The sequence below is a fragment of the Leucoraja erinacea genome, chromosome 9, assembly GCF_028641065.1.
Source record: "Leucoraja erinacea ecotype New England chromosome 9, Leri_hhj_1, whole genome shotgun sequence".
NCBI lineage: Eukaryota > Metazoa > Chordata > Chondrichthyes > Rajiformes > Rajidae > Leucoraja > Leucoraja erinaceus.
In genome coordinates, this window is record NC_073385.1 from 9634841 (window position 1) to 9647218 (window position 12378).

Consider the following 12378-nt stretch of genomic DNA (forward strand, 5'->3'; position numbering starts at 1 on the left):
CACAGGGAGAGATTTCATCAACATGTTTAAAAGAAAAATTAATTACAGCGCAAGAGTGATTACGAATTTAATCCATGTTTAGAGGTGGCTTGAATATCTGTGCAGAGGCCAGAGCTGGATGCTCACAATTCTAAACACGCCAATGAACTGACTACATAGTCATCTGGAACACTCCGTTTTTGGATTTATTAATAGATGTACAGCTTGCCAGGCGATGGAGGTGAATGCGAGATGGTGTTAAGGGACACCAGTGAATAAAATGCAGGTGATCCAAATCCTAATATACAAATCCAAAGGGCCTGCTTCAGATTTCCACAAATGGGTCTGCACAAACAGTTACTTCAGTATTTTATCTGTGTTCTCCTCACAGCTAAGCTTCTGCACAGTTATCAGGAGTTGCAATCCCTAAACTCAATATTCACTCCCATTGGGGAATTACTCTACTGACAATTAACAAAACTAGAGCCATGCAAGGCTGTCAAATGACAAGAATGGAGCCTTCATCCAACTAATTCAATAAAACTCAAAATGACTTGACATTCGTAATCTTCAACTAAAAAAGGTATCTAATGACTCGGGCATTAAGAATTAAATTCTATGTTAGCCAAATGAGAATTGGGTGAGCACTGGATGGAAAATAAGTTTAATGGCTATGGGGAAAGAACAGTGGAATAAAAGTGATAGGATTCCTCTACTTGGAGCTAGCAGAGACTCGATGGGTTGAATGGTCAACTTTATGCACAATTTTAGAGGTTAGAAAAATAAACCTCATAGTTTGAATACGGTTACAATAAAAATACTGAAGCAAAGTTTCAGAGAATTTTTCACCTGTTAGTACAGCCATGCAATTATAGTTGGTGTCAAATACTTTAATTTTAAAAGCTGTAAAACTACAATTCTCCATGCACGAGAGGAATTAACACTAAGTCTTTATTTATGCACAAATGCTACATACACATCAGATGAAAGCAGGCAGTGTTTAAATTTGGAAATCCAAAAACTGCTGCTGGCTCTGCTTCACCATAGAACCCGAGTTTCAAAGTAGCAGTGAGAAAGATTGATTCTTGATTAGTACAGGTGCCAGAGGTTATGGGGAGAAGGCAGGAGAATGGGGTTAGGAGGACAATAGATCAGCCATGATTGAATGGCAGAGTAGACTTGATGAGCTGAATGGCCAAATTCTGCTCCAATTCCTAAAACTAAATGACGGAGAAGTGACGTTTCATTTTGGGACCATTCTCAGACACAAAATTAACCTGCGAGCCTATGGGCTGAGGGAGGAAAGCAGGTAAACTCTCAGAATCCCTGGAAAAATATGCAAACTCCACATACCGTCACAATCAAACCTGTGATGCAGCGGAATATCTATTTGTCATCTGCCTGATGGTGCAACAGACTTGAAAGATGCAGACTTTAAAGACAGCCTCCCAATTTAATGAACAGCATGCAATCCATACCCTACCAAACATAGGCAAATCCACATGCACTCAACTGCTTGATGTTTCATAAATGACTAAATATTTGGAAAAAGTGAGACACAGGCAATGAAATACATGGAGATTAGTAAATGATTACCTACCCAGTATAGAGTTTTTAGCAGATTCAACAGTCATCAGCATTTTTCGAGGGATCCACAGAAAAAGTTCTTCTGCCTAAAAACAAAAGAAGCCCATCACCAAAGTCTGCTGTGATAAAGCCACAAGCAAAACCCAAATTATATTATGCTCCTACATTTGAAATGATTCTCATCAATCCAAGAAGATATTCAGACTCAAATTCGGGAACAAAGTAAGTATGTCAAAAAAAAAAAGTTGGCAACATAGTAATTTTGGGCAATAACTACACCCATGCCCTTTTCAAAGAAGCATGGCACTAATCTCTGCTTTTACCAATTGTCATCTTCGCTGTGCAAGAGAAGCAAATGCATAATAAATGCATTCAGTGTGTTCGAAATGTGGGTAGAGGAAAATCAATGAAGTGGCCACCGCCATATTTTTTGTACAACTGCAAGAAATCTATTGCCTTCAGTGATAGTGTATTCTGTTAACACCAAGTTTGTGCTGCCTTCATCAGTAATTATCTAGTACTGGTGTGGTTCCTTGTTTATCTCATCAGGGGCCTTGATTCCACAAAAGAAAGTTGACTAATCTGATGGCGTTGCAGGAAACGGCTGTGTACTTTCATGCCAAATTTACCCAGTCAACCGTGCAAACAAATGAACATGACAATACTTTGGCCCCTCAATCCTGAATATGGAAGCTGCGAGCCAAAATTTCACCTGGCATGTTCCGAATACAAGAGGTACTCTTTATTCACAAACTATCTTGTCTGGGCCATACATAAAAGACATTGAACCATAAACATACTAGGAAGTTGGAATTAGTTACAAAGTCAACACTCCAGAAAAACGAATTGGAGGACAGGGTAATAGGGGCAAAGAACAATTCAGCAGTGAGATTCGAGAAGTATATTCAAAATATTGGGAACCCAAGGATCCCAGCTGACATAACTGGGATCATCATGCCTTAACGTCCTATCCCTGTGCCTTAATCCCCAACCCCATTCACCACAAAGTGCAGGTACACCATTGATTTTCCAGCACCCTTGTCACATTATCCATTTTACAAAACCAACAGAGGTCACGTAATAATAATTCAACAATACACCTCTGACCCACTAATTATACCCATCCCGTGTCTCTAAAGCACCATGGACTGCTAGAAACCTAAAGAATTAGTAATTAACATAGAAGCAAACAATTAACTCTTTCAGGACGGAGACACACGTCCCACACCATCAGTTACCGGAAATAGGTGGTGGTCCTGCAGTTTAAAACCAATGCAATACTCAGCTAAGAGAAACAAATTGCCATTTGAATTGTCAGAATGGAACAGGATGCAAAATAATTTGTCAATTGCCTTTCCATCAAATATCAAGTAAAACATGCCGTGACTGCAGGGGTTGACTTGATTTTACATTCCTGATCGGCCAGTTCATTACACAACGTGTTTAAGCATGTATTTATTCATATAAATAATGACTTGTTTGGCACTTGGCTCATGTGAAAATGTGCTACTGAATTTGAACAAATGACGAGGATGTGCACATCTCCAGCTCAACTTACTTAGCACATTAAGTAAAGTGTAAATTTACAGAATATAATTGAACTTTGGATCTGTACCTTTTACTTGAAATTTCCAGGACCTGCAATCTTTATTGATACCCACATACTATGAATTATTTATTTCAAATCAAAGTTCAAGGATAAAAAGGCACACAAATGGAGAGAATGAAACAAAATAAAAAAATTAAAAAAAAATTCGGGTCATGGCCCTTTTATCTTAGCAAAATGCAACCACTGCCCCTCAATGGCCCTTCCTGGGACCATTGCCCCCTTATCAAGCTTTTCCCTTGCACCTTAAGCCCAGATGCTCTTGTTTTGGACTCTCTCACGCTGGGAAAAAGATTGTGACCATTTATCTTCTCCATGACTCTTGCGATTTTATCATCCCTCTGTCTCCTCAGCTCCAGGGAAAAAAGGCCCAGCCTATTCCGCTTCTCTTAACTGAAGTCCTACTAACAGTCTTGGATATCAATTTTGCACCCTTAATGATATCTTCCAAAGCTGTGCACAATACTCCAAGGGTGGTTTCACGAATGACTTGCACAGATGCAACATGACATGACATCCCAACTCCTGTATTCAATACCCTGGCCGATGAAAGCAAGCAGGCCAAGCGCCTTCTGAAGAAGGGTCTAGACCCGAAACATCACCTATTCCATAACTCCAGAATAGCTACACTGAGTTACTCCAGCTTTTTGCGTCAGCCTTCTTCACCATCCTGTCCACTTGTGTTAACTATGCACCTGTATCCCTCGGACTGTCTGTTCCACAGCACTCTCTAGAACCAAATGCTAGCCGTCATCGTTTGATCTCCCTGCTGTGGGGTTAATGTTAGATAATACAGTTTTTACTTTAACAGATTTGTGATTAGATACGTCTGTAGGAAATAGACCGACCTTGTTTCGTCAACAGGAAACCAAGTTGTGACATCACATTAACTTTTCCAGAATGATGAAGATTTCCATTCTATCTACCGTCCATTAGACTATTTTCCTCATTTATCTAGATTCTGCTGTAATCTTAGATCGCCTTCACGGTCGACTGTACCACGAGTTTTGGTTTCGTCCACCAATTTATTAACCATATTAACAATGTTGACATCCAAAGCATTAATATAAATGACAAATGGCAGTGTACCCAGCCCCGTCATGAATAGCAACCCTCCACTACCACCCTCTGACTCCTTCCATCAAGCTAATTTTATATCCAAAGGGTTAGCTCACCCAGTGCAGGTCCACAACAGATTTCCCAGGAACTGGTGATCCAGCACTTCCTTTATTCCGGACAAAATTACGAGAGCACACTTGAAATCTGGCCAGTAGATACGCTGGAAAATATGGCGCCTAGGCTGGGTGAGGTGGCTGATCACAGCCTCATCAAGACTTCCGTGGCCTAATCGGCGAGTTGAATTTACTGTCGGCGGCGGCTGGGGCTCTTGAACTACGGCCCGGCAGGAGATGGCAGATCCCTTCCCATAGCCGACTTCAACAGCCGATCGGTGCGTCGATTTTGTCCCCTGCGGCCGGAACTCTGGAACTCCTGGCGGATCCAAGGGATCCGTTCTCATAACCGACTTCCGAGGCTGACTTTGTGGGTCGGTATCTCGGCTCCTTGGCGGCCTAGAGGGACCGTTCCGGTACCCTTGGACTCCTCTCGGAGGCCGTGACCTCTGTTGGTCCGGCAAAACAGATAATTCGGAAATGCTCAGGAACCAAGGGTGCTGGTAAATCGGTGGTGCACCTCTATCCCATGCTATCTAACCTTCCATACCAACAGAACTTTGTCAAAGGCATTGCTAAAGTCCATGCAGACAATGTCTACTGCCCTGTCTTCATCAATCCTATTGGTGACCTCTTTAAAAAAAATCATTAAATTTAAGACCATTTCCTACTCAAAGTCATGCTGGCTCAGTCAGTCCTTGCTAGTGATATATTCTAACCTTCACTGTGATAAATTATACTTCAATGAATTAAACCATGCGGTTCCTCAAATAAGATTTTCACATTTATGAGATTTCAAGTTAAAAGGCTTATATAAAAATAAGCCACTGTTAAAAATACTACAGGAAAGTAGAAATGTACAGAGGAGATTTACTAGAATGTTGCCTGGGTTTCAGCAACTAAGTTACAGAGAAAGGTTGATTAAGTTAGGTCTTTATTCTTTGGAGCACAGAAGGTTAAGGGGGGGGGGGACTTGATAGAGGTCTTTAAAACGATGAGAGGGATAGACAGAGTTGACATGGATAAGCTTTTCCCATTGAGAGTAGGGAAGATTCAAACAAGAGGACATGACTTCAGAATTAAGGGCCAGAAGTTTAGGGGTAACATGAGGGGGAACTTCTTTACTCAGAGAGTGGTAGCTGTGTGGAATGAGCTTCCAGTGGAAGTGGTGGAGGCAGGTTCGATTTTATCATTTAAAAATAAATTGGACAGGTATATGGATGGGAATGGAATGGAGGGTTATGGTCTGAGTGCGGGTAGATGGGACTAGGTGAGAGTAAGTGTTCAGCACGGACTTGTAGGGCCTAGATGGCCTGTTTCCGTGCTAAAATTGTTATATGGTTATAGGAAAGAAGCTTTACGTTAATATGGAGAGTGATTGCGAGTAAAGAATTATGAATACAAATCGCAAAGATAAAAAGCAAATTAATTTGCTACGCCACTAAGCTGAAGGAAAATGTTTAAATTGATACAAGACATATGAATTACAAATCAGATTAAAATGGTTGCAAGAAACAGGCATTGGTCACAGAAGGTCAGCCAATGTTTCGATTTGGAAGGACAGGAGTGTTGCCCCTAAAATACATCGTTCTACTTTACTGCAGTGAAAATCTAACCTTTTAAAAGAGGTCTAGATTTAATTGCTGCTAAATAAAGACAGGCTGAGATCATCAACGTGCTCAGTGTCAGGTTGCAGGTTCCAAAATAACTACCATTTTAAGATAGTTTTTGCATGTGCTAGACAGCGTCTGTGGATGCTCAATGTACAGATTCAACAAATATCTGCTCAAAGGAGCTGGCAGTGTGTCTCAAGACAAAGCACCAGACAAATGTATATTGCTCATCTACTTTTAAAATAGTTACTCAACAGATATTGAATTCCAGGATGAAAACAGTTGAAGTCAAACAGAAGCACGAGGCTGCGATGTGCAAAAACTTGCAAACTTTATACGCACTCTGATCAAAAGGACAGTTTATGAAGTAGATGGAACTATTTAAAAAAATTATAGGAACAGGAAATGAATTGAGGCTCATTGAAATTCTGTTGAAAATAGGAGCAAGCAGACAGAACAGATGAGATGGACATGAAACCACAAAGTATGTGACCCAAGTTATGCTTTGTCATACCGTTGCGTAGCTTTCAAATATTATTTCATCCTTCTCAGCCTTTCACTGGCAAAATTTGATGTTTGTCATCAAGGATTGGTTTGGCTATTGCCTCCAGCTACAGCAAGAGTAAGTTGGCTTTGCACCAGGGACTTTGTCATGGCAAACATTAATGCTATGATCTCCCCTGCTGTGGGGTTAATGTTGGATAACATTGTTTTCACTTTAAAGGATTTGTGATTAGATAGGTTTTGTAGGCAATAGACTGACCCAGTTTATTCAACAGGGAACCAAGTTGTGACATCACATTAACTTTTCCAGCGTATAAAGGATTTCAATTTGAATCAATTCCCAATAAATAGGTAGTTCTTGGAAACTCTGAATCTGCAGTCGCCATTTGAAGTAAAATAAAAACCACTGTTTTGTCTTTTCAAAGAGTATTCCAATTATTGCCAGTAAGAGTATTTCAATGATTTTGTCGACTTAAAAAGCTTTATACAGAAAGTGCTCAAGTTCTTCAGTCAGAAAGACACGCTATGTTTCCCTTTCAATAGATGCTGTCTGACTGATTAATTCACATTATTTCATGTTTGAACAGAAGACTTTGTGTATTTATTTGAATGTTTAATTATCAGCTTGTTTGTTGCTCATTTCATAATTTTATACTTTTTTATAAAATAAATCTTGCATAATGATCTGCTGCTTTCATAGTTTTGGTTTTAAACCTGACAAGTTTTTCATCTTTCTTCCTGCTTATCGACGAAGGTTCAATAAAACCCAATGGTATCTCCTTCTGGTGCTTTGAGTATACGTAAATCTAAATGATGGCTCAATAGTTTCTGGATACAAGCTTTATTAAATGTCACAAAATCTTGAGCATTTTCTAAACAAAGGGAAGGACAGAACAAAAAATATTTAAGATTTTTTCCCCCCATTTTCTACATTTCCAAATATAGTAATTGATTAGTAGGATCTGGAAATAAGCAAGTTACAACCATTCCGAAAGACTTGCATACTTGTTCTTCGCCAATCATCTCTATTCTCCTGCTGGGAAACAGGCGGACAACCTTGTTTGCTGTGGAACCTGACAGCCAAACAGGGAAACATTTAAGTTTTCCAGTGTCTTCATTACTCTGATGCACCCTCAAAAAGGTCTTCTCAATTGGTCTCTCGAGAGAGAGTATTGTAGATTATCATTGTGACCGCAGTACAGATTCCCTATCAATTGATGGGTAAGCCTTTATATACTTTCTGAAGATTTCCATCATGATTTAGTTTATAATTCAACTGGAACTGTTCCAAGTGGCATTTCTTTCCCCCCCAGAAGAATTCCGTACGTGTGTATATAATATCTTGCCCTTCCCATTTGGTTGTGCAATAGGAAAGCACACACACACACACACAGTGTTCCATGCATACAAACAATGATTCTATCAGCAAACTAACCTTTTAGTTTAAAACATGCCACTGTTCCAATATTTTGCAAGATCTTTTTTTAAATGACGTCTTTTTAGATGGGTCTAGATGCATCATAAATCAGAGGAATAGCCTCACTTATTATGGAGGACTGCAAATGAAGCTGGAGTTCTTATGGAAAACATGATAGATGCCATTACAGCATTATGCAGGTGCAGCAGGCAGTGAAGAAAGCGAATGGTATGTTAGCATTCATAGCAAAAGGATTTGAGTACAGGAGCAGGGAAGTTCTACGTGCAGTACAGGGTCTTGGGAAGACCACCGAATGGTAGTATTGCATACAGGTCTCCTAATCTGAAGAAAGCGAAAAGGTATGTTAGCATTCATAGCAAAAAAGGATTTGAGTATAGGAGCAGGGAAGTTCTACTGCAGTTGTACAGGGTCTTGGTGAGACCACACCTGGAGTATTGCATACAGTTTTGGTCTCCTAATCTGAGGAAAGACATTCTTGCCATAGAGGGAGTACAGAGAAGGTTCACCAGACTGATTCCTGGGATGTCAGGAATTTCATATGAAGAAAGACTGGATAGACTTGGCTTGTACTCGCTAGAATATAGAAGATTGAGAGGGGGGATCTTATAGAAAGTTACAAAATTCTTAAGGGGTTGGACAGGCTAGATGCAGGAAGATTGTTCCCGATGTTGGGAAAGTCCAGAACAAGGGGTCACAGTTTAAGGATAAAGGGGAAATCTTTTAGGACCGAGATGAGGAAAACATTTTTCACACAGAGAGTGGTGAATCTCTGGAATTCTCTGCCACAGAAGGTAGTTGAGGCCAGTTCATTGGCTATATTTAAGAGGGAGTTAGATGTGGCCCTTGTGGCTAAAGGGATCAGGGGGTATGGAGATAAGGCAGGTACAGGATACCGAGTTGGATGATCAGCCATGATCATATTGAATGGCGGTGCAGGCGCGAAGGGCCAAATGGCCTACTCCTGCACCTATTTTCTATGTTTCTATGTTTCTATTATGTCACGATTAATGAGCAAGTACAAAATAATTCAGATCATAAGATCGTAAGTGATAGGAGTAGAATTAGGCCCATCAAGTCTACTCCGCCATTCAATCATGGCTGATCTCTCTCTCCCTCTAAACCCCATTCCCCTGCCTTCTCCCCATAACCCCCAATACCCGGTCATTTCCAAACTACAAAAAACAGCTACACACGATTATCAATGCACTGATCTTTGCCGGCCAAACTACTGAAAGGAAATCAAACGAAGCGGGTGAAAATAAAAGCAAACCTTAATGTCTTTAGTTGCCTTCAATCCAAAACCCTCTTCTGGGAAGTAAGTGATTTCAAAACCTTCTGTTGAGGCTCCACAGTCAGCTGCCCACTGCAATAGTTCATCAAAGTGTTGTTCTCTGTTCCCATCAAAGATGACCGATAACCCTAAATGGCCAGAGAGCAACTTAAAACCATAACAGTCAAGCAAACTTGAAAACCTATTAGTGGGAAAAGCAGCAAAGTAAAAACAGAACCAATTTAGTAATGGCCATTGGAAAATGCTATGAAAGAATTAAGTGTTTAATTGTCATATGTACTGACAATGGAGCAATTAAATTCTTATTTGTTTCAGCTTAAAAAGGTCCATAAATGTAATATAGAAATACAATCATATAACTTTGGGTTATACGAGTCTTTTGCCCAGAGTAGGGGAATCGACGACCAGAGACATGGGTTCAAGGTTAAGGGGAAAAGATTTAATAGGAATCCGAGGGGTAATTTTGTCACACAAAGGGTGGTGGGAGTTTGGAACATGCTGCCAGAGGAGGTAGTGGAGGCTGGGACTATCCCATGGGTTAAGAAACAGTTGGACAGGTACATGGTTAGGACAGGTTTGGTGGGATATGGACCAAGCGCAGGCAAGTGGGACTAGGGCAGCTGGGACATTGTTGGCTAGTGTGGGCGAGTTGGGCCGAAGGGCCTGTTTCCACACTGTATCACTCACTCTATGACTCTATAACTATATGCATCATTCAATTAACCAAATGTTGACACCACTGATGATCATGCTGCATAACTTGACTGGAGAAGTAGGCTGCTACCCAAACTAATAGCACACAATACAAAATAAAATTCAGAAAAGTGTAAAATAAAAGCTTGACAACTTATTAGAAACTTAGTCCACCACGTTTGCCATGTTATGTTGTGTCGTCAGTGTGTAAAGCTACCTATCTCGCATTTTATAGAGAGAGAATATACACACATACATATATATATACACACATACATATATATAAATTTAGATACATAAATATATATAATTTATGTGTGTGTGCGCGTGCGTGCATGTGTTAGGTACAGCACCTGGTGCCAGAGTGAAGGGCCTGTCCCACTTTCACAGCCTAATTCACGACCTTTTTTACTCGTGGACATTTTTCATCAGGCTAGAAAAAACGCCCCGACCTACTTGATGCCATGAGTACCTACGACTAGCATCGCGGCCTGCTACAACCTACCAACGACCTCCAACGACCTCGTGATGACCATGCTACGAGTATGAGTCAAGGGCAAACTTGTTAGAGGTCATGAATTAGGTTGTGAAAGTGGGACAGGCCCTTTAATGTACTAGCATGGATTAAGGATTACAATTCCACTCAAAGGGCAATTCTGTTCTTTAGGAAGCAAATCACAGAAAGAACATGATACAGCAGAAGTAGAAAGCCAATCCCTTGTTCCTGCTCCACACTCAATTAGATCATTACAATGACAGTGGGTTCGGGCAGGGTTTGATTATGTGCGGAACAGAACCCATATTAGCTAGCTATTACCCAAAGGAGGAAATCCTACATCCATACCTTTTTGCTTTTTACGGATTTTCTCAATCAAGCCTCGGATCTGTACATATTCTTCCCACTCCTTTCCTGGTGCAGTGGAAGGATTACTACACTCTTGAAAAGAAAGATTAAAAGTGGAAATATATTACATAACATGTACCACTTGGCTGCCTTGTCCTGTGGAGGGTGAAAACGTATAGAATTAGCAACCCATCACTTCGCTTTTATGTCTAATATTTCAAACCACTTAAACTAATAGAATGCATGTCAGACCTTTGCCCAACTATCAGCCAATCAAACATCCCATCATCTGTCTTCATCTATTGCCTGCCACACTTTGTCCTTGCTCACTTCCAACTTTCTTGGAAGATCATGACCCTGAACATCAGCAAGCCACGTTCTCCAGGGATGCTGCCTGACCTGCGGAGTTACTCCAAAACTTGGTATCTTTTTTTGTAAACTAGCATCTGCAGTTCCTTGTTTCTAGGAAAAATCTGTCACTATCCCCGTTTGAAATCCGTAAGTTTATCCATCCTTAAAAGGACAGTAATTTGTGGGTCGTTACATATAACAAAATCACAGACACTTCTGCATTGACAGGGGTGAACATCTCCAACCTCAAGTAAAACTCCATACAGACAGCATCCATCATCACAATTGAACCCGAGTCTCTGGCATTGTAAGGCAGCTACTCTACCGCTGTGCCAGTGTCGCCCCAGAAGAATGAAGACCTCTTTGACCTGCATTTGTTGCAATCCATTTTTGCACTCTATAGAACAATTTTACCATAGATTGAGTTAATGAACCAGATATACCCAGCTTTCATTGTGTGATATTTAAATCACCATATTACTCACAGCATCCTCTTACATCCACAGTGTCCCATAACATCGTTCACTCAGAACAATCTCAGAGATTATAAAAGAAATGCAAAATATCTGGCACGAGTCAGGTTATTAAATCTCAATGCTGTGACAGAATACATGGTACTGATACATGGACAGCACATGGTTGATTCAAGTCCAATTTATAAAGGAACTTGGCCAACACCAACTGAAGAAAGGGATTGAAAGTTACAGCAATAACATTAACGGTTCATCAAGTGAGGACAAGAGAAGGATTATTTTAGAAAGTGGCCAGGAGTTTGGAGTAGGAATGGAGCGAGGGAGACCGTGGAATCTGTTTTTAAAAATTATCTTTTCAAAGATGTGAAAACATCTTTTTAGGGGTGACACGGTGGCGCAGCGGGAGAATTGCTGCCTTACAGTGCCAGATACCCGGGTACATTCTCGCCAAGACCACGCGAGTTTTCCCTGGGTGCTCCAGTTTCCTCCCACACTCCAAACAGGTACAGGTTTGTAGGTTAATTGGCTTTGGCAAAAATTGTAAATTGTCCCTAGGATCGTATTAGAGTAGGATAGTGTTAGAATAGACAATAGACAACAGGTGCAGGAGTAGGCCATTCGGCCCTTTGAGCCAGCACCGCCATTCAATGTGCTCATGGCTGATCATCCCCAATCAGTACCCCGTTCCTGCCTTCTCCCCATATCCACTGACTCCGCTATCTTTAAGAGCCCTTTCGAGCTCTCTCTTGAAGGTATCCAGAGAACCGGCCTCCACTGCCCTCCGAGGCAGAGAATTCCACAGACTCACAACTCTGTGAGAAAAAGTG

At 40.8% G+C, this 12378-nt stretch overlaps 1 protein-coding gene across 3 annotated transcripts in view; it reads right to left on the bottom strand.

The window, feature by feature from the left end:
* The window catches only part of setd3 (SET domain containing 3, actin histidine methyltransferase), a 121429-nt gene that overhangs the window by 77762 nt on the left and 31289 nt on the right, over positions 1 to 12378 (bottom strand). For all 3 annotated transcript variants that reach the window (XM_055640102.1, XM_055640100.1, XM_055640101.1), the window contains exons 3-5: positions 10728 to 10820; positions 9170 to 9318; positions 1580 to 1652 (exon numbers count right to left, since the gene is read on the bottom strand). In XM_055640102.1, coding sequence (XP_055496077.1) covers positions 1580 to 1652; positions 9170 to 9318; positions 10728 to 10820 — 315 coding nt within the window. The remainder of the gene's footprint in view (positions 1 to 1579; positions 1653 to 9169; positions 9319 to 10727; positions 10821 to 12378) is intronic.